Below are 21,957 nucleotides of genomic sequence, written 5' to 3' on the forward strand. Positions count from 1 at the left end.
TTATATTATGTGGTTAACAAACTCATTTTAATTCTAAATATGCATGATAGTATTAATAATTCACCTTGTATATTGAATGAATGCATTTATATTCAGATGAATTATGTTTAATCCATTTTATCTGCTTGCTTACATATTCTATGATATTGGACCTTATTTATAATGACTGGAAAATGAGCTTAGATATTTTATTCACAACGTAAGGGTACAAAATGTGTTTATTACTCCTATACCTATCTCTTTTACTTTGAGATACCAAATTTGACATTAATGCTTTTAATAAATTAGATAAGGCAAATGATATGACTTGGTGCAATATTCTAGAGTTTACCTCGAATACGCTCCAAAGCTAACATTTACATTATTTTATTTTCTTCAAGTATTATGTTAAATGTTAATAAAATGTTTTGGTGAGATTAGATAGAGAGTATGCCAAAGTACTATGTCAGACTTGAATAGCATCAAGATAGCCTAAGGAACTCCAGTATGAAATCGAATTTTGAAAAATGATTGTTTATTATTTAAAAATTAGCTGGAGATCAATAAGGCTGACTTAGGTGGTAAGTTTCAAGTTGACATGATTATTGCCTTGTTACCAAACTCATTTGACTCTGTTAGAGTGAACTAAATAAGGAATCAGTTTGAGTTCACACTCGCTGATATTCTTATAGAATTGGTAACAGATGAAGGGATAATCAAGAGTATGGGCGTTCCTATCAATCTAACCTAGTCTATACCATCTTCTTCTAGGCCCAAGTGGACGGGAAAAGCAAAGAAGAAGGATGATAATAGGACTAGACTAGCACAAAACATGGGTATTCAAAAAGGTTAAAGGGAATAAGGCAGTGTATGTTGAGGGCGAAGAAAACTGTTTCTTTTGTCGCTAACTAAAACACTAAAGGACGAACTGTTTAAGCAATGACGTGGCATAGGAAAATATATATTTAATCATTGAGCCATGTTATGTGGTTGTGTCTATTAATTCCTGATGGATAGATTCTGGAGTTACTAAACATGTTTGCAATTTATTGTAAGGATTTCAGGATTCCAGAAGCCTCGATGATATGGAATATATTTGTACTTAACCTAATGTCAAGGTTGTAGCTAAGTCAGTGGGAGTATTACATCTGAAAATAGAGAGTATGAGGATATTAGTATTAGAGAACTATTTTTATGCACAGAAGTTAGACGCTATCTTATTCTTGTTTCACTTGTGGTTTATAAAAACTGTGTTGTTATTTTGTAAAACTGGTTTTATAAAATTGAATAGATATGCGATTACTTCTGGTGTATTGAAAGATGGTTAATATACTATAATCACAAACTCTTAAGAGTTGCAGGATGTAGAAACTAATGTTGCATCTTCTAGATTGAATGTTAAGAGAAAATTTGTTATTCCTGACTCATTGTATTTTTAATGTCTATTTTTGGGTTGTTATCAATCAAAATAAGATTCAAAGATTGGTTAAAGAAGGTTAATTACCTAGTGAGGCAGGGGAGCCTAAACCAAACTTGTGAACCCTGTTTTGAAGGATAGATAACTCTTAGGGCTTAATCAGCCAGATGAAATAGACATAAAGGACAATTGGAGTCGGTACACACTGACACGTGTGGTCTTATGAACATCCAAGCAAGATTACTCACGTTTTGGATAAGTTTATCTGATGCAACACAAGTCTTAAACTCTTGGTATTTTCTGAGAAGGTTAAGACTGATGTGAAACACATATTAGGTAAACTTGTCAAGACACTTCGATCTGATCAAGGATATGAGTATTTCTTGGGATAGTGCAAAGACTATATGGTCAATGAGGGTATTATGTACCAGTTTTCCGCAATTGACGCTAAATGTATTTAGGTGTCAAATAGGAATAACAGAATTCCACTTAACATGGGTAGATCTATGATCAGCTATGCTACATTATCTCTTTCATTTAAGAGTTTAGCGTTAATGACATCGATGCGCATTATGAACTGCATTCCATCTTAGTCTGTCTCAAGGATACCGTTGAGCTGTGTTTTTTACTAAATATTAGTTTGAATCATATGCACATATGGGGTAGTCTTGCACATGTGCGCTTGATATGGACAAGTAAGTTGGAAGCAGATCATAGGCATGCTAGATTTGATAGCTACTCTAAATGTCACTAGGATGGATTATTTTATGATCTCAAAGATAAAAGTTAATTGTTTTCACTCACTGTTTATCTATAGGAGAATCATATTATGAATCACATACCTAGTAGCATAATGTTAGAGAATTTGGTATGAGTACCAGATGTACCACATGTGAATACACTTATTATAGAGATTGAGAATAATATATGAATTCCCTATTGATGCGTTAGCATCATCTACTACACAGATTCTTGCATCGGTACATTGATGTAGTGGGAGGATTATCATCCAATTCGACAGAATCATGTTTTTAGGTGAGACCATTATGGACATCCCTGTTAAACATGAGTTGGACCCAATAAGCTACACGGAAGCGTGAACCGATGTGGATACAGATCGTTTTGGTGAGTTACTATGAAATCAGAGTTGGAATCGATGTATTCTAATAAATTCTGGGATCTTGTAGAACTTTCTAGTAGGGTGATTCCTATGGAAGGCAAGTTAATCTACAAAAAGATACCAGAAGATTTCTTAGTGAATAAATCATGAGTGTGCAAGGGAATGTCATTATTTTTCTAATTCTATATATATTGATGACATCCTACTCATTTAGAATGATGTGGAAGTTGTGTCATCAATAAAAAGGTAGTTGTTCAATTACTTTTAAATGAAGGATTTTTAAGATGTAAGCTATATTCCTAGGATCAAGCTTTTGCAAGATCAGGTTAAAAGGAAAATAGGCTTATCTTAATAATCCTACATTGATAAAGTTTTGACCAGGTTTGGTATACATAACTCAAAGAATGAGTTCTTGCTTTATTGATATGGATGGCTCTCTCTAGTAAGTAGTTTTTCAAGACTATCAAAGGAGATTGAGCAAATGAGACTGGAACAATATGTTTCGGCATATGAGAGTCTCATATATGCCATGGTCTATACCAAACAGGGCATCCGCTACATAGTAGGGATAGTCAGTAGAGATCAGTCCAATACTGGACTTGACAACTGGTCTATTGTGAAAAATATCATTAAGTACCTAAGGAGAACCAATGATATCATATTCATTTATGGATGTGATGATATGGTCCTAGTCAGGTATGCTAGTTCTGATTTTCAATCAGAAGTAGATACTATGAGGTTCATGACTCAGTGTAAGTTCACTTAATGGAAGGGAGATCAGTTGGTAGATTGTTAAGCAGATTTCAACTGCTGACTCAAACCTGTAGGTGGAATATATTGCAGCCTTAAAGGCGGCAAAGGAAGCCTATTAGTTTGATCTCACTGATTTAGAGGTTGTGGAGTATACTAGCCTGCCTATTGAGCTATGTTGTGACAACAGTGCAGAAGTAGTCCAAACCAATGACCCAAGGTTCCATAGAGGAACAAGATACACTGAGAGGAAGTATCATGTTCTACATGATATTGTCCGGCAAGAAAATGCACTTGTAGTTAGAACATTGCATTGGAACACAACTTTATTGATCCATTATCAAAGGTGTCATTGATCAATAATTTTGATCATCATCTGGATAACATTGGAGTTAGGTGCAATTTGAATTGGCTATGAGGGCAAGTGGGAGCTGTTGGGATTTATATGCCCTGGCATAGCAAATTCCTATCTGGATTGTATTGACATATGTCCCTGACATATCTGAAATATTTATGATTTATATAATTGGTTAATTCAATGTATTATGTTTCGATTCACTATGAAATTGATAGTGTCCATTTAATTACAAGAAATATTTATATATATGTATGTGATGACAATCAATGCATGATATATAAATAGTAATTATAAATTGTTCATAGTCGGTAATTATGGATGGACTCATAATTAATTAAGACTTGAACTGGATCCGCGTTAGGTTGAGATATATTGCGAGAGCCGTCGTATGCAATTACTCCCTATCACCGTCATGGCATTTGACTCTTAAGCATGAGAAAAGTATAGACTCTTTTATTAATTAATAATTACTTTGATTTGTTCGGCGGATTCTTCGGGATCCTTAGACCGACACTTTGGGTAGTTATGTAATTAATAGTTAGAGGGTTATATTTTCAATATTTGCATCATTGCTACTTGTATTTATTTTGTATTGATTATGGTTGATCACAAAGTAAATTCGAAGGCCTTCGTGTGTTTTTAGACAAAATGATTTATTATATATTTATTTATTTAAATTATTATTTTTGTCAAACAAATGTTTTATTGTGATCGAGCCAGAAATAATCAAAGGTACCAAAATAAATATATTAATTAAGTAGTCGGATTGATGGCTATATTTATCCGATAACTAATTATGCATAGAGGGGTCAAAGTGCAATATTGACTTAGAGGTTATTTATTATTTAATTGGAGTTCAATTAATTTCTTTTAGTGGAGTAGAAATTAATTTATGAATTAATTGAATTGGGTCTATGGACCGGGCCAATTATTAATTCATTGTAGCCAATAAAATAATAGGCCCAATGGATTCTCACTCATAGCCCAACTTGATATTGGAATCATATTAGATTTGAGACATATGAATTAGAGATGGAGAAGGATTTGTTGTTTCCTTTTATTTATTTTTATGTTGCCTATAAATATACATGGTCTATGTATATTTTAGGTGGTGATTTTTATGAGAAGGAAAAAGGAATAAATTTTCTCTCTCTAGAAAATTAGGGTTTATGGTCTCATCTAATAGAGGCTCCCATAAGCCTAGTTTTCCAAGGTAATCCATGGAGGCTTATGAGTGATTCCTAAAGGCAAAATAATTACCAAGAAGATGGAGATCCAAGTAGAAGGCATCTTGCTAAGGGATCTACAATAAGTGAGAACATTCACTTTAGAGGAAAGTTTTAAAGGTTTACTCAGACCTTTGATGTAAGTATTCAATCCATTAATTGAATGATACATCATATTTTTATTTTTGCATAAAACTTGTCTCTATGTGATGAATCAAGATCTATGAATCAAAATCCCTCGAAAAGTTTTTAAAACTTGCACGTTTCCCAACAGATCATTGTTGTCGAGGGAAAATACACTAATAGGTTTAATCAAAATGTTGGATAAATTATCATGATCATGTTGACACGAAGAAACAAGTATGCGCTTGTGAGAGTGATTGAGGTGCAACTTAACAAAGTATGGATCAGTGAATAAATTGAGCCAAGACTTTGATACAGACTTGAATCGTACAAGAGACTTGACCGGTAATCGTAAAAGAATGTCGACGGTGATGTCATAGGGAAAGATGGGTAAACACTGGTATGCTTTTTCTTCCATCTTCGTAGCCTCAATTTTCTCTCCCAGCCCAGGGGTTTTTATTTTCTATAACGAATATATATATATACTTCCCGTTTTCATATACGTACTCGGAGAAGAAGGAGAAGGAGAAGGAGAAGGAGAAGGAGAAGGTGAAAAAAGTCCCAAGCAAGTTATAAATATAATAAATTCCTTATCCTATTAGAATACGGGTGCAGATCGAGGAAAAAAAAAACTTCAGTAGTGTGTACCCATGACACAAGGGAGTATCACAGAACTCCTTTATGAATTAATTTCCTATACCCTACGTATAGGGTTTCAATTTTACATTTTTTTTTTTTTCGATACAATTTCAACTAGATAAATATTTTCTGTTGCCATATATATATGTCTGGATGATGATTACACACACTATTAATAATATTAAGTGACTAATCTTCCCTTAACCACAAATTTGATTCAAAGCGAAAATGTTTCTTTCAAATGTTACTTTAAACTTCCTTGACGAAACGTTTCAAAAAGACAGATCGACCTCGTCTGTCTCGGTCTCTCACACACACATATATAGACATATATATCAATTCCCTCTCCTCCAAAGAAATCAAAATTTGACCCACCACCCCCACATCACATGCATGCATGAAAATTTCCTTACTAGAAGACATGCAAGTGCGAGTACAGACTTATGTCAACCTTTCAACTCAATGAATTTATATTTTTTACATAAATGATAAGTTATATGGTCCATTCAATCACAAGTTGCACATAAGGTGATAGGATCGGACCAAGAAATTTGTGTAAGGGGCAATCCTATACCCAATTTTAGCTCAATCCAAAAAAAAATTTACTACTAGTAATAGCCCACCCAAAAAAAACATATTAACCCACCTCATTAACAATTCTTGGATCCGCCCTTTGCGATAGTATAATTTTTGGACAATACTTGCCTATTCACCGGTGAGTAGGAAACTTATACTCATCACGAATGCTAAACTGAAATAAATAATTTGATAGCTATCCAAGATAAACTCAGATGAATCCGAATCAAATTATAATTCTCTCTCTTCTCATATAGTCTATTTTAGATGTACAAAACTAAATAAAAAGTAATTCTACAATATAAGGACACTTATCAATTTAGTATTGTGCCACATACACGGTGAGTATAAGCTTTCTACTCACCGGTAAGTAGGCAAGTATTGTTCATAATTTTTTATTATTTTATATGGCAATATGAAATTTTCAAAGATATATAACTTTTTTTTTTAAAAAAAAAAAATACTAGAATTAATACTTAAAAATAATAATAACTTTTAAAAAAAATACTAGAATTAATAGTAAAAAAAAAAAAAAAAGAGAAGTTGTGTGCTTGTTAGGTGACAACATTATTGACTTTTACCTTTGAAAAATATATATATATATATATATTATTGAGTTAGTATTTGGGTTGTGGGGTGGGCTGGGATTATATATATTGTGTTCTCACAACTCGAGATTGCACAATCCCTAGAGCTCTAATGCAAGGGTTTCCACAAGCCCAACGACTTGTTTGGCGATTTTTTTACTCCAATGGGCTCGCTGCTTTTTGGCCAAGAAAATTTGAATCAGGGAATGGGTCGCCGTTTTTGGCGGCCCTTATGGTGATCCGCATGCGGGCCCGATTGCAAATGTTGACTTTTTAAAAAAAATATTGTATTATTTAAATTTTTTGTATGATACAACCATTAGGAAAAAATTTTAAAAAAATTTGTTAAAAAAAATATATTAAATTTTTTTAAAATATTAAAATTTTTGGAGATCGAAAATGCACCATTGGAATACACACAATAGCTAAAATTTAGAGACTCTAAAATGCTAACGTGGATTTGAAAATACTGACGTATTTTTTGAAAAATATTGACGTAACAAATTCAGAGAGCCAATTTTTAGAAACACCATTAGAGTTGCTCTTACAACTAAAAAAACCTTCCTATCCTCTCCCTCCTCCTTTTTACTTTTGAGGGAGAAAAATATTGCTTAGAAGACCATTCAACTAAATCACTTTGTTTGGATTGAATGATACGAAGGAATTTGAAGAAAAAAAAAAAAGAAAAAAGAAAAAAAAAGGGGAGGTTTATGTGCAAGTTGAATGATTTAAAAAATTAAAAATTAAAAATTAAATAAAAATTAAATAGAATGGGAGAGATTTGAAAAGATATGCAGAGAAGTGACAATGACTTTAGTAAGGCTCCGTTTGGTTAGATGGAAATAAGATAAATAAAAAAAAGAAATAGAAAATGAAAAAAGTGAATGAAAAGAAAATAAATTTTCTAACATGCATTTGGTTTGCGTGAAAATTTATTCAAGAAAATTATAAAAAAAATATTTGTATGTTAGTTTAAATAGCATGAAAGTGAAAAGAAAGTGATTATACATATTAAAACTATCCTTATGAAGTAAAATGATGAGTTATAAAATTTAAATATATAATTGTTTATATATATATATATATTTTTTTTATATTTAGAATAAGACTTCATAATATTTTCTTAGGTAAAACTAATTATTAGTTTAAGATAAACAAATTAAAAAATAAATCAAATATTTCACCATATAAATAAATAAATAAATATATATATATATATATATATATATATATATATATGTATATATATTCATATCGGATTATGTGTGGGCAACATAGAACAGAGGATTAAAAAGATAAGCAAATTATATTTAGAAGTAGGATCTATTTTGAGCAATTTTATCCAAATTATCATTGATATTTAGTATATATAATTGTATATTTTGTCTTGCGAATTTATCTCATAATAGAAGCTTATCTCAGAATAGAAGTTGTTTTGGAGAAAACTTTGCACACTACCATTAAGTTATTGGGTAAAATTCTTTCTTTTCTATTCCCAACCATTAAAAGAAAGATAATATTTAAATCCTCACTAGTCATCGATCTCTATTTTTTTTTTTTTTTGTCTTTTCTCTCGACTATCTTTTCTAAATAGTTTCTTAAAATAGTTTTCTTTCCTCCCGATAAATCCTTCACACTATTCACCCTTTTCTTTTCTTCTTATATTTGTGTCCTTTCTGATCTTTTATTTGCACCATATCAAACAACCAGAATTAGATTTATCACTTCTAGCTTCTGCAATCTCTGTCTGTAGGTACGACATCTTTCTCTCTCTAAATCTAACCTTGTATCCAATAATTTCGTCCATTTACCTTCCCTGTTTCGCCCAAAATTCCAGCTACTCACTTCCCGCCTGCACACACACTACTCACTCTCGCCTGCACACACACATATATTGCATTACCAAGTTTTCTCTTAAACGAATTCATCAATTTGAGTGCAAATCCTTTGTTGATTTGATTTGAATACTCGTGCTTGTCTATGAATGCCAAAGTCTTGAAAAGCATAAGTTGGAGACTGGGCACCAATTAATCCCTTAACATTTACCCTTCAAAAAAAAAAAATCTTGCGGCTGTACGTGGTTTAGGGTTTTCTGATCTAACCTTTAACATGTATACAACTAATCTAATGGCTGAGATGAAACCATGAATTGGGCCATTGGGCTTCTTTTTTATATGTACTTCATCTGTAAGAGAAGATGGGCTTGTACATGCTAAACAACATTTGAGCCGATTAAAGATACCTATGAACTTGGCAAAACTTGTATAGATTACGGATAGTCTAGAGTGATGAGAAAGAGACCTGCACTAGGTGTGCACAAAAAATCATTGAAATCGTAAATCCGAACCTTTTATGATTATGATGATCGGTTGACCGGGCCAAAACGTAAACTATATATATATTTTTTATTTAATAAATTTTTGATATACTTATTTTTAAATAAACAATTTCTGAGTCATTAATTTTGGTGCTGCTTAAGCCATTAATTTAAATAAACAATTTCTGAGTAATCTCAGTTATAGTCTTGTGGAACACATATATCATTTAATTCTTTGAGTTGGTGGCTAAATTACAGCATTTAGTTTTCTATCGGGAAACTCCTTATACTATGCCAGTTTGCTCCTGTTTCATTTTTACTTTTAGATTAACTTTATTATTGTCAAGTTATTGTATAATATTTCATAGAGTCTAGAACTCTTGAACTCCTTTAAAAAGATAAGAGTCACTGGCCTTTGGTTAAAATTGTACTATTTGCTTTGCTATGTGATTGGATTTTGTTCCCATAATATATATGTGTTTTTTATTATTATTTTTTTTATATATAAAAAAGTAGATAGACTGTTCTAACAATATTATTATTATTATTATTATGAGAGAAGCAGCTCAGACCAAAGGTTAAGCCCAATAGTACTTCTTTTTGCATTCCAAAGAAAAATAAAGTAGTTCAAATCCCTATAGGGGGGCATGTGCAGCTGTGCACCCCTAGGACCTAACCTACAATATATAAGCCTAAGGTTAGTCGTACCAACTCACCATTGATGCACTCTTCTACAACTTTCCTTTATGTAGATTTTGGTGTTAGTTCGTTTGAACATTTAGAATTTTATATAGGGTTATATGCCACAAAAAAAAAAAAAAAAAAAAAAAAAAAAAAAAAAAAAACCCTCAACTATTGGCATATTACAACTAATTTCCTTGAACTACAAAAAATTCTCCAGAATTATGAATTTGTTGCATTTCAGTCCATTCCAGCCCAATAAAATAAAAAGTCTGATTTACCCTTATCAAAACGACATAGTTTTGAGAGTGTTTAAGCTAAGTGAATCAAATGACACATATACTCTTATTATTGTCTAGTCCTAGAATAGTGCTCAAGCTGTAACCGAACAAGACCAAATATATATGTATGTATTTGTTGTATCCCTTATTGTAAAGCCCGAACACAATACAGATCCAAAAAATGATGAAAAAAAAAACAAAACAAAAAACAAAATACAGATCCAAAATCGAGTAAGAGGGGTCGGCTGTGAAGAGGTCGTCCAGTGAGGGCTCGGCCGTGATGGTCTGACTGGCGATGGAAGAAGCTTGGTTGTGAGTTTGCGACGCGAGGCTTTGGATAATGTCGAGGACTCAGCCACAATGGAGGGGTCGCCTCAGCCACGCCTACTCTGACGGCCATAATTGCTCCGCCTAGTCACTTTCTCTTTGTAACGGTGGCTTGACGGTGGTCTATCCACCGTCATATCGAAGCCCAATGGTGTTTGCGGCATCGACACCAACTTAGCCACCATCATAATCTCTGAGGAAGAAGACGACTGCCGCGTCGTGAGGGGTGTGAAGAGCACGCGATTTGCAATAACCGGCGTATGTTGAAGGGCATGAAATTATGTCATCGTCGCTACTACCGTAGATCGATTTATTAATGACGATTTGGTAACCACCTGCAAATTAAGACCGATGGTCGTGTTGTGCATTCTTGGCTTTCAATTTGGGGTTTGGATTTAGTGGGGACCCTTTTTTTGGTTCAAAATCACCTTTCATTTGGATCTACTGAACCTGCTTACTGGAGGCATCCACTGTAGTGACTTATTTCGTTCCTGAGTTGGCATCTGTAGTGGCGATGGCATGGGTGTGTTGGTGGTAGCGGCATGGGTGGTGGTAGGTCTTCTGTTTTTTTTTTTTGGTTACAAGATTCTACTTCACCTAAAACTTCTATAAAAATAAATAAATAAATAAAAATTCTAAAACGCACTAAATTCCTTTAATCTCGCAAGGGAGCTCGGCGGTGAGAGGAACAGTCGGCGAGCTTGTAACTGAATCGGCGAGCTTGGAATAGTAGGCGAGTTTGATCATTGTTATTACAAGGGATGGGTTTGATGGACAAGAAGGGTGTGTTTGGTTATGAAGGTAACAAGGGCATTTTTGTCCTTTTATGTGAATGAGGGCATTCTGGTCCTATATTTTAGACATCCGTATCATATGATGGCACATGACATCAAAACCTGCCGGATGGAGTCATCTGCAACAAAATTGAATAGTCCAGGGGGTTAATTTGTTGCAACTTTTGTAGTTGAGAAGGGTTAGTTGCTAAAATGCCAATAGTTCAGGGGTTTTTTTTTGCATTTAGCCCTTTTATATATATATATATATATTTGTATATAATTTAAGATGACCACATTTGGATTCTTGATTTGTAATTGTTTTGTTTTCCAAGGTCTGGTTGGTTCTTTTCCACTTGTTGCTTTTATAAATGATCATTTTTGGAATCTAAAATCTTTTTGACACCCAAATCTGTTATGGTTGGTTCTTTTTCTTGTTATGTGCAGCTGATAAACCCTAATTTTTGGTGATCAGGTAGGGTAGAGAGGTCTGGTGAAGGAAGAAACAAAGAAGTGAGTGAAGTTTGAGTTCTTCATGGGTTCTTATATCAGTGCTCCAAGCAAAGCTGAGAATCCATTTCAAATGGGTACATATAACTTTTCCCTAACTTTTTATTCAATTTTTCAGAACACATGTTATGTTTTCATTAGGCCGCATAACCTTTCAGGACCCAAGTATTTTTCATACAAAAACATATACAGTTATTTTAATTGTTATAAAACAACTGGTTTATATTTTACAAAATAAATAAACGAACATTGAATCACAATAACCATATCCTTAAGTCTTGGGTTTTGTGTTTTCTTTGGGATCAAGTGGAGCTTGTAATTATGGTGGAAATCCATTGAATTTACTTGGATATATTCAGTGCAAACACAATATATGATATATATATGTGTGTGTGTATGTGTGTGTGTGTGTGTGTGCATGAATGTGCGTACTTACATTTTCTTTTGGTTGATCATGTATGATGATTATAATTTAATTACCCGTGGATAGGGGAAGATCGTTAAAGTAACGCGCTATCTCATAAGATTGAGATAGGCTCTACAGACTAAGATAAGGACTACGACTAAGATAAGGGTTACAGATTACGATAAGAATTGCAGAATACGATAAGGATTAGGCTAATATATTATGATAAGGATTAAGGACGACGTGGACGCTACGTAACATCCTGACCCAAGTCCTATAAATAGGGAGGGCTAATCGACGTTTGGAGGTAGGCAAAAAACCCTAACTCAATATCTCGATTTCTCCAGAGAGATTATCATTCACACTGACTTGTTCGTCGAAGCCTACTCCACCGGTAACGCACCGGTGTTTGTAGGATCACTTTTTCTTCTCTTTATTCAGGAAGTCAGATCAGATCCGGGTTGCGCAGAATCCATTTTCAACAGTTGGCGCCGTCTGTGGGAACTTATTTTTGTTCTCTAAACAAAGCATGGTTCTATTGATATCTGGTCTGGTTGCTAGCGAGGGCGAAGGGTTGCAGGCTTCTGATGCAGGGACTTCAACGGGGTAACCCCCCGTCGTCCCAAATGATCAGGAACGCGTCGCAGCGTTGGAACAACTGTTGAACCACTTAGTCCAGCAAAATGCGATGATTCTGCAATGCTTAGCCGCCCCAACGAGGAGAGAAACAGTGAAGTACCCAACGATGACTCCCGTAGGGTTTACAACGATGTTGAGCTTAGTCAAATAGGGGGTCAACAGAGGAGCCATCACCATCGGTCCCCTGAACGGAATACCACCAGGCTCCGTGGAGATACTTCTAGTTATGTTGGAGACAAGACTGAGGACGCCACTCAGTTCGATCTAGAGTTGCAGGATCTGAAAGCCAACGTTGACGATGTCATGCAAGCGATGAAAGGGAAGGGCCAGGCTGCAGTGAACGATATGGTACAAAAGACTAACCAAGCTTTTAGCCCAGCTGTTATGAGTTGTCCTCTACCTAGCAAATTCAAGATGCCAACTCTTGAGAGATTCGATGGGACGCGGGACCCTCTCGACCATTTGGAGACCTACAAAGCTCTTATGTATTTGCAAGCCGTACCGGACGAGATTATGTGCAGGGCTTTCCCTACCACACTCAAGGGTTGGGCTCGTCTCTGGTGCAATAAATTAAAGCCAGGCTCCATTGAAAACTTTGAAGAGTTAAGCAAACAATTCATAGGACACTTCATCGTTGGGTAGAAGCACAGGAGACCAGCAACACATTTACTTAATGTGAAGCAGCAGAAGGGAGAGTCCCTTCGTGATTGCATAAGGCGTTTTAACACTGAAATGCTGCAAGTTGAAGAGGTAGACGACAAGGTTGCCCTCACAGCCTTTATGGGAGGACTACAGACTTCTAAGTTCCTATTTTCCTTATCAAAGGAAGCCCCTACAAGCATGACAGAGTTGATGGTTAGAGCGCGGAAGCACATGAACGCTGACGATGCTATGAATGCACGAAAAAACAAAGATGGTGAAGATAAGAAGTTGGATTAGAAGAGGCCAGCACCTAGCACTAGGGAGGAAAGGGAATTGAAGTATAAGAAATTCTCAAACAACCAGGCTGACAGATCGTTTCGCCGCCCAGCGAGCCCAGGCAGGTATAATAACTATACCCCCCTAAATACATCTGTAGAGCAAGTCTTTCTGCAGATTCAAGATGACACATCATTAAAATGGCCACCAAAGCTAAAAGCTGATCCAACGAAGAGGTCTCGAGATAAATACTGTAGGTTTCACCGGGACCATGGACATAACACAGAGGATTGTTTCGACCTCAAAAACCAAATTGAGAACCTTGTTCGTAAAAGTCATTTACGCAAATTCACAACTAGAAATGGAAAAGGAGGCTCCAACCCAGCCCGGGAGGGCCGAGATGATCGCCCTCCTTAACACCAACCAATGGGTGAGATCAAAGTTATATCGGGTGGCTTCGCTGGTGGTGGTGAGACGAGTTCAGCTCGGAAGGCTCATGCTAGGAGAATTCGGAGTTTTTTAGAGGTGAATGAAGTTGGAATGACAAGTCCTCCAACCAAATTACCTCGAGTTGAGGAGCCGGTCATAACCTTTTCTGAAGAAGATGACAAGGGAATTCACCAACCCCATGATGACCCTCTGGTAGTTTCCATGGTCGTTGCTAATTTCACTGTTCGACGAATACTAATAGACAATGGTAGCTCGGCTGACATACTATTTCTTAGGGCGTACGAGAAATTAAAAATTGGCCGAGAGAAGCTCCGACCCATGAAGTCACCACTGGTGGGATTTTCAGGCGACAAAGTATATCCACTGGGGGCAGTTACCCTTCCAGTTACTGCAGGAGCCAATCCAAAGCAGGTCACTGTAATGGTGGACTTTGTAGTGGTGGACTGCCCATCATCATATAATATTATCATGGGGAGAACGACATTGAATGCTATGAAAGCAATCACGCCCACTTACCATCTCCTGATGCGTTTCCCAACTGAATATGGTATGGGAGAGATAAGAGGGGACCAAACAATGGCTCGCAAATGTTATGTCGCCTCTCTCAGAAAAATAAAATCGCAAGAGGCATTTACGATTGAAGGGCTGGAAGGGAAAGATAGACCAGACTTTCATAGAGCGGAACCTACAGAGGAGCTAGAAGAGGTCATCCTTGGTGAGCCTAAGAAAAAAGTCAGTATAGGTTCTTTACTCCCCCCAGGTATCAAAGATGAACTTACTCAATTCCTCAGGAAGAATCAAGACGTATTTGCATGGGTACATGAAGACATGCCGGGTATAGACCCCACTATCATGGAGCACCGCCTAAATGTAAATCCTGACTTCAAACCTGTCAGACAAAAGAGGAGGACTTTTGCTCCAGAAAGGAATCAGGCTATATCAGAAGAGGTGGAAAAGCTCTTAAAAGCTGACTTTATTCAAAAGGTGTACTACCCGACTGGCTGGCAAATGTGGTCCTAGTGAAGAAGGCAAATGGAAAATGGAGGCTATGTGTGGATTTCATCGACCTTAACAAAGCTTGCCCGAAGGACAGCTTTCCTCTCCCAAGAATTGATATGCTCATTGAGGGAACGGCTGGACACGAACTATTAAGTTTCATGGATGCATATTCTGGATACAACCAGATATCTATGTACACCTCAGATAGAGAAAAAACGGCCTTCATCACTGATAGAGGTTTGTACTGTTACAAAGTAATGCCGTTTGGGCTCAAGAACGCTGGTGCAACATACCAGAGGCTAGTGAATGCAATGTTTAAGCATCAAATTGGTAGAAACATGGAGGTATATGTTAATGACATGTTGGTGAAAAGCTTAAAAGCTGAAGACCATTTGACTGACCTGCAGGAGACCTTTGAGGTACTTAGGAGTCATAAGATGAAACTCAACCCCAGCAAGTGTGCCTTTGGGGTTTCCTCAGGAAAGTTCTTGGGATATATGGTAAGTAGAAGAGGAATTGAGGCCAATCCAAAGAAAATCCGAGCAGTCATTGACATGAGATCGCCAAGATCAACCAAGGATCTACAACGACTAACAGGGAAGATTGCTGCCTTGAGTAGGCTAATCTCTCGATCAACTGACAAGTGTCTACCTTTCTTTCGTGTGCTAAGGAAGGCTTTTGAATGGACCCCAGAATGTGAGCAGGCATTCAAAGAACTAAAACAATACCTTAGTTCTCCCCCACTACTGTCTCGAACCATACCGGGAGAGGAACTATACATATACCTTGCAGTTTCCACGACAGCTGTCAGTTCAGCTCTGATACGAGAAGAAGAAGGGGTCCAAAGGCCAGTATACTTCGTGAGCAAAGCACTTAGGGGTACGAAGGAAAGATATCTAAGGATGGAACAGTTGGCCTTTGCTTTAATTGTGTCCGCCAGGAAACTGAGACCATACTTTCAAGCGCATACGATAGTGGTCCTAACAGATCAACCCCTTCGACAGGTCCTACATAAGCCAGAAAGCTCTGGTCGACTGATGAAGTGGTCAGTAGAGTTAGGGGAGTTCGACATTCAGTATAAGCCAAGAACAGCAGTAAAGGCTCAGGTGTTGGCTGACTTCTTAGCTGAGTTTACCCCTCCAGAAGAGGAAAAACAACCCCAATTTTTGACAGAACTAAGTTTAAGTGAGCAGATGGGCCCAGAAGTAGTCTGGGACTTGTTCGTGGATGGGTCATCTACTGCTCAGGCTAGTAGAGCCGGGCTTGTTCTTGTCTCCCCAGAGGGAGAAAATATACAGTACGCACTTCGGTTTGGTTTCAAAGCAACCAACAATGAAGCAGAGTACGAAGCCTTGATAGCAGGATTAAAAGTGGCAAATGCCCTAGGGGATGAGCAATTAAAGGTGTACACCGACTCTCAGCTGGTCGCTGGACAAGTTCAAGCGGAATATGAGGCACAAGACGAGAAGATGAAGAGTTATCTACAAAAGGTGAAGGAATTAAAGAATCACTTCCAAAGATTCTCAATTCATCAAATACCACGAGAAGAGAATGGGAAAGCAAACGCTTTAGCTCGGCTAACTACTGCATTAGAACCTGAGATCAATAAAAATATACCACTGGAATATTTGGATGAACCATCTATATCTCAGGAGAGACAAATTGAAGTGCAACAAGCGATATTGAGTGTGGAATGGGCAGATCTTATCATCAGATATATCAAGGATGGGGTGCTACCAACAGACCGAGCAGAAGCTCGAAAGGTCAAGATGCGGGCAGCTAGGTATACGCTTATCAAAGGGGTGCTCTACAAGAGAAGCTTCTCCATGCCGTATTTACGATGCGTTTCTAGCGAGGAAGCTGACTACATTTTGAGGGAGATCCACCTAGGAGTTTGTGGAAACCATGCTGGGGGTAGGTCACTTGCAAACAAGGCCATCCGACAAGGATACTATTGGCCCACCATGCAGAAAGATGCACTTGACTTCGTTAAAAAGTGCGACAAGTGTCAACGATTTGCCAACATCCCGAGACAACCGTCAGAGGAGATGACTCCCATGTCAGGACCATGGCCATTTGCTCAATGGGGAATGGACTTCATTGGCCCTCTCGTCAAAGGCAAAGGGCAGACTAAGTATGCCGTTGTTATGGTTGATTACTTCACTAAATGGGTAGAAGCTAAGCCTCTGGCCAAGATCACAGAGAACAATATAAGGAAGTTCGTATGGAAATCAATAGTTTGCAGATTTGGGATTCCTAGAGTGATTGTCACAGATAATGCAAAACAGTTCGATAACTCTGACTTCAAAAAATTTTGTTCCGAGCTCGGGATTCAAATTCATTTCTCATCGCCAGGACATCCCCAGGCGAATGGATAGGCCGAAGTCACTAATAAAACAATCCTTCAGATGATCAAGACTCGACTTGATGCTGCAAAGGGACTGTGGCCTGAGCAGCTGCCGAGTGTACTGTGGGCTTACTGACCGGTCCTTTACAAGGGTCGCGATACCAAGTCAAGCTTGAAGAGTTGTGAATTTAGGAGGTGGCCAAGTTTTACATTTATAGAAAGCCACTACTACCTTTCTCTATATAAAATATAGATAGGGTGAGTAGGGATCGTTTCAAGGGATTTGATGGTGTATCGAATTGTGAAACTATGGTAATTAGGGTTAGTAGGTCGAGTGATCACACAATTGATTGGTTGGTTGATTAAGCTAAATTAAATTCAACTAAATAAAATAATATGAAGTAAACAAGAGAGAGAAAGGTCTTGGGGTGTAGAGATCACCACCAAGCAATACTTTTCTATACTACTAACAAGTGATCAATTGAGGGTAATGGATGTGTTGCAATATGATAAGGGTGTGTGTGCATTAGGTTGATTCAATTGGCAAGGATGACAAATCAAGCAAGTATTGTCTAAACATCATGTGAAGAGCACAATATATCTAAATAATAGAGCATATATTATCTAGACAACATGGGGATAGCACAATAGATCAAAACAAGTCATTAATCCTTCATTAAGCTCACAATCCACATACAACACAATATTAGAGGAATATGCCATTTGGACTCACAAGCATGAAACATCAAACATCAAGAGTAGATTGTCCTCTCATCTAACATTACACTACCACTACACTAAATCTACACTACTAGCATGAAAATAAAGCTATCTAGACTAGGGGAGAGGCACAAACCATCAAGAATAGGCATAAACTATCAAATGAACCAAAATAGCATTCATTAAGCATATCATCTTGATAATCTCTAGATCTATAGCATCAATACACACAAACATGCATCAAAAACACTAAATCTAGGGATAAGCACATGAATATCCTACTCTAGCATACATAGACATATGGATAGAATAGAATAGTCAATTGGAAGCATTAAACCATACAAACCATGAAATAATCAAGATTTATATATACATGAATATCAAGATGTATCATACAACACTAATCCCTCAATAATACACAAGATTAGAGTATAGAAAGCATGTTTGGGGCTAATTCTAGCCCCAAGAGGATGTCTAGCCACTCATGGTAGTGATGATCCAACCCTCAAGGGCTAACTCCATGGCTGCTCCTTGTTGGTGAAGATCTCCTCCAATGGTTGCTCTAGCTTCCTCTCCAAGAATAGCCTCCAAGATGATTTTCAATGTGTGACAAGAGACTCACTCAAAAAGTGTATCATATTCCTTATATAGGTAGGTCAAATACACCCCATGATGAGCTGTGGTCGTGCAAGGCATATTCTCCAATGATTGGATGAAGGACGGAATAAATGAGCTGGATTTTAACTTTTTCTCGCTGGAGGAAGTTCGATCGATCGAACCTTAACTTGGATCGATCGAAAATGGGTTCGATCGATCGAACTGCATCTTGGATCGATCGAAGTGGTCTGACTCCTCCGGATAATGACGAGGCTGGGATATTTTCAAGATATTTATGGGGAAAAAGACAAAAGTGGTTGGTAGGCGTACAGTTGTGGATAAGATCAATCATTTGAATAGGACAAAATAGGGTTTGATCGATCGAAGGTGATGTTCGATCGATCGAACTTGGAATTTCAGCAAATGCCAAGGTTGGATCTATCGAGAAGTACTGTGATCGATCATAGATGTTCGATCGATCGAACTCTAAGTTGGATCGATCGAACTTTTCAGCTGCAAAACTTGATTCCTTTTTACTCCTTTCTTTCTCCACTTTGCTCCCTCCGTTGGTTTATCTCAGGATTGCTTCAATTAAGCTCTTATTTGGCTGAGTTAGCTAAATTTTGGGATTAGTGCCTGAAAATATAAATAACACGTAATAAGTCTAAAACGGTAAAGTAAGATAGATAAAGGTACTAGAATGCTTAAGCTTAACGGGTTTAAATGCGCACTTTTCAGTGCTCATCACACCCCCAAACTTAAATATTGCTAGTCCCTAGCTATGAACTAAGAAGTAAAGGAATGAAATAAACAACTATGCAAGTATAAACTGGAAAGCAAGTAAAATGATAACACCATTTTCGTAGGGAACACGATTGCATTTAGCATATGCAATAAGCCTTTTAAACCCCTAGGTTACCCCTAGTGGACGAGTAAAGTCTCGTGAGGGTTTCCAGAAATGGTACCCACAAACATTAAGCTCATTCTTTCAAAAGAGGCACCAATATTGCAAACAAGCATTGGGAGAAAACTACTTCAAGTATGCAATTTTTCAACCGTTTCTAAGCAATCTTCCAAAATTTCAATATCAAGCAAGCAAGTATGGTCCTCCACATATCTAGAAAATGATCATGAAAATTGAAACAAGTCTAGAATCCATGTGAGAGGTTCGGCATCAAGTGTGTTGCTATCTTAGCCAACTAGAGAAGTAATCACATCCTTACCCTCAAACTAGTACACAAATCTAGTACCGATCATCAAGATAAGAGAGTGGACATTTTATTAAAACTTTATTGTTCTAGGTGCGCTTATTCTTTTCACTCATTTTCTTCTTCTTTTTTCTTTTTTATTTATTTATTGAGGATCAAAGATGGAAATATTGTGCAATGTGTTGATCTCTTAAGCTTTCTAGAAGATTCATGTAGCGAGCTTTAGGTCAATGACTCCCAAACCAGATGGCCTTAAGGCATTAGGTGTTAAGACACCCCAACGGACTTACAAACTCAAATCAATTAGGCTACAAATCAAGACAACAACCATCTAATCATTTCCCACTTCTCGCCTTTTGGGAGAAGTCCTCACTTTTATTGCTTTTTGCAACTTCTTTTTTTTTTTTTCAATTATTAACCTAGAGTTTGGGCCCTCCACCTTTCGGCGCGAGAAGTTCACTGCTTAATGAGGCAAGAATCCTGACTACTCAATGAAAAGGGGTTGTTATCCACCTTTATCAAGAATGAAAGCTTTCAATGCACTACTAGCCCAATTAGGATATAACAAATTCAATAATCAACAAAGCAAGTACCCACAAATGAATGCTAGTGTGCACCGGTGCTAGTGTAGAATCCTAGAATGACTCTCAAAACAATCACAAATTCAGGATGATATGGACCACAAATGCAAGCAAGATATCAATTTTTTGAAAAATTTACTCCTAAAAGGCATCCTCAAGGCATACAAGGAGTATTGGACTCTCAAGTCAAGCAATTTTTAAATTTTAAGCAATATAGTCCTCAAAAGATCAAAATCATAGCTAACATCAATCTCAAATCTCAATCATGCATTTAAAGCTCAAATCTTAAGTAGAATGCAACAAGACAGTTTATCCCCAAACTTAAACCTCACATTGTCCTCAATGTGCAATGAGAACAATGGAAAAAAAATGGAAAGAGTATACCGTGGTAGTGTAGACATGAAGCCCGGTCATGATCCAATTCGAAAGACGTCTCCCCAAAACTTGGAATCAACAACCTACTTGAATAACCACGCTAGCAAACTCACATCAAATATCAAATGGGATAAGAATAATCAAATCAAGCATTCTAAGGCAATGTAACACATGATGCAAGAGAGATATAAGATCAAGTCCTAACTAAAGCATAAAGTATGCATGACTACACATAAGGGCACAATGGTGATCTTTTTATATTTTTCATTTAATGAAAGCAAGTATATACAAAATGTAAGAAAAACAAAGAATAAAATACATGAACAAAATACAAAAAGAAAAATAAATAAGGCAAAATGCAATGAAAGAATATGTACAATGCAAGAAATGAAAAAGGAATATGTACAATGTAAAACAAATGGAAAGAATATGTACAATGCAAGTATATACAAAATTTTCTTACTTTTTGTTTTTCAATTTTTTTTTTTTTTTTTAATATATATGTGAAAACATGCAAAGAAAAATGAAAAATGTAAGAAATATGCAAAATGGGTGCTAAGTTTAACGTCGCTAGCAAGACCGAATGCTTCTTTGAAAAATCGTCTCATTTTTATTTTTTTTTTTATTTTTTTAGACAAAACAAATATGTACACAAATAAAAATAAAAAGGCAAGTAAATAAAAATGTAAGAAAATAAGGAATGCAAAGATTTTTTTTTTTTTTTTTTGATAAGTTAGAAGAATTAAAATTTAAAGTTAAACAAAATATTTTTGGATTTTTGGAAATAAGATAAAAGGAAATAAAATAAAATAAAAGAAAAATGTTTTTGGGATTTGATTTTTTTTTTTTTAATTTTAAATATTTGAAATAAAAATAAAAATAAAGCTTGGAAATAAAAGTAAAAATGAAAATAAAGTAAAAATCTTTTTGGAATTTTTGAAAATAAAATAAAATAAACAAAAATATTTTTGTGTTTTTAACAAATTTCTAAAAACTTCTTCTTTTTTTTTTCAGTCAAGACAAAGAGGTAACTAAATGAAATAAAATAAAATA

General features: G+C 36.2%; 1 protein-coding gene across 1 annotated transcript; it reads left to right on the forward strand.

Annotated features, from left to right (window-relative positions):
* Positions 1–15,234: 15,234 nt before the first annotated feature.
* LOC132314344 (uncharacterized) lies at positions 15,235–17,454 on the forward strand. Its single transcript, XM_059813220.1, has one exon. The coding sequence runs from the start codon at positions 15,235–15,237 to the stop codon at positions 17,452–17,454; it is 2,220 nt and encodes a 739-aa protein (XP_059669203.1).
* Positions 17,455–21,957: the final 4,503 nt, after the last annotated feature.

The sequence above is a fragment of the Cornus florida genome, unplaced genomic scaffold (genome assembly GCF_030987335.1).
Source record: "Cornus florida cultivar Cherokee Brave unplaced genomic scaffold, ASM3098733v1 CherokeeBrave_3.0.0_Hap2_Chr06, whole genome shotgun sequence".
Lineage (NCBI taxonomy): Eukaryota > Viridiplantae > Streptophyta > Magnoliopsida > Cornales > Cornaceae > Cornus > Cornus florida.

Coding starts and splice junctions, on each gene's coding strand:
- LOC132314344 (XM_059813220.1), top strand. CDS start 15,235: ATGGATGCATATTCTGGATACAACCAGATATCTATGTACACCTCAGAT.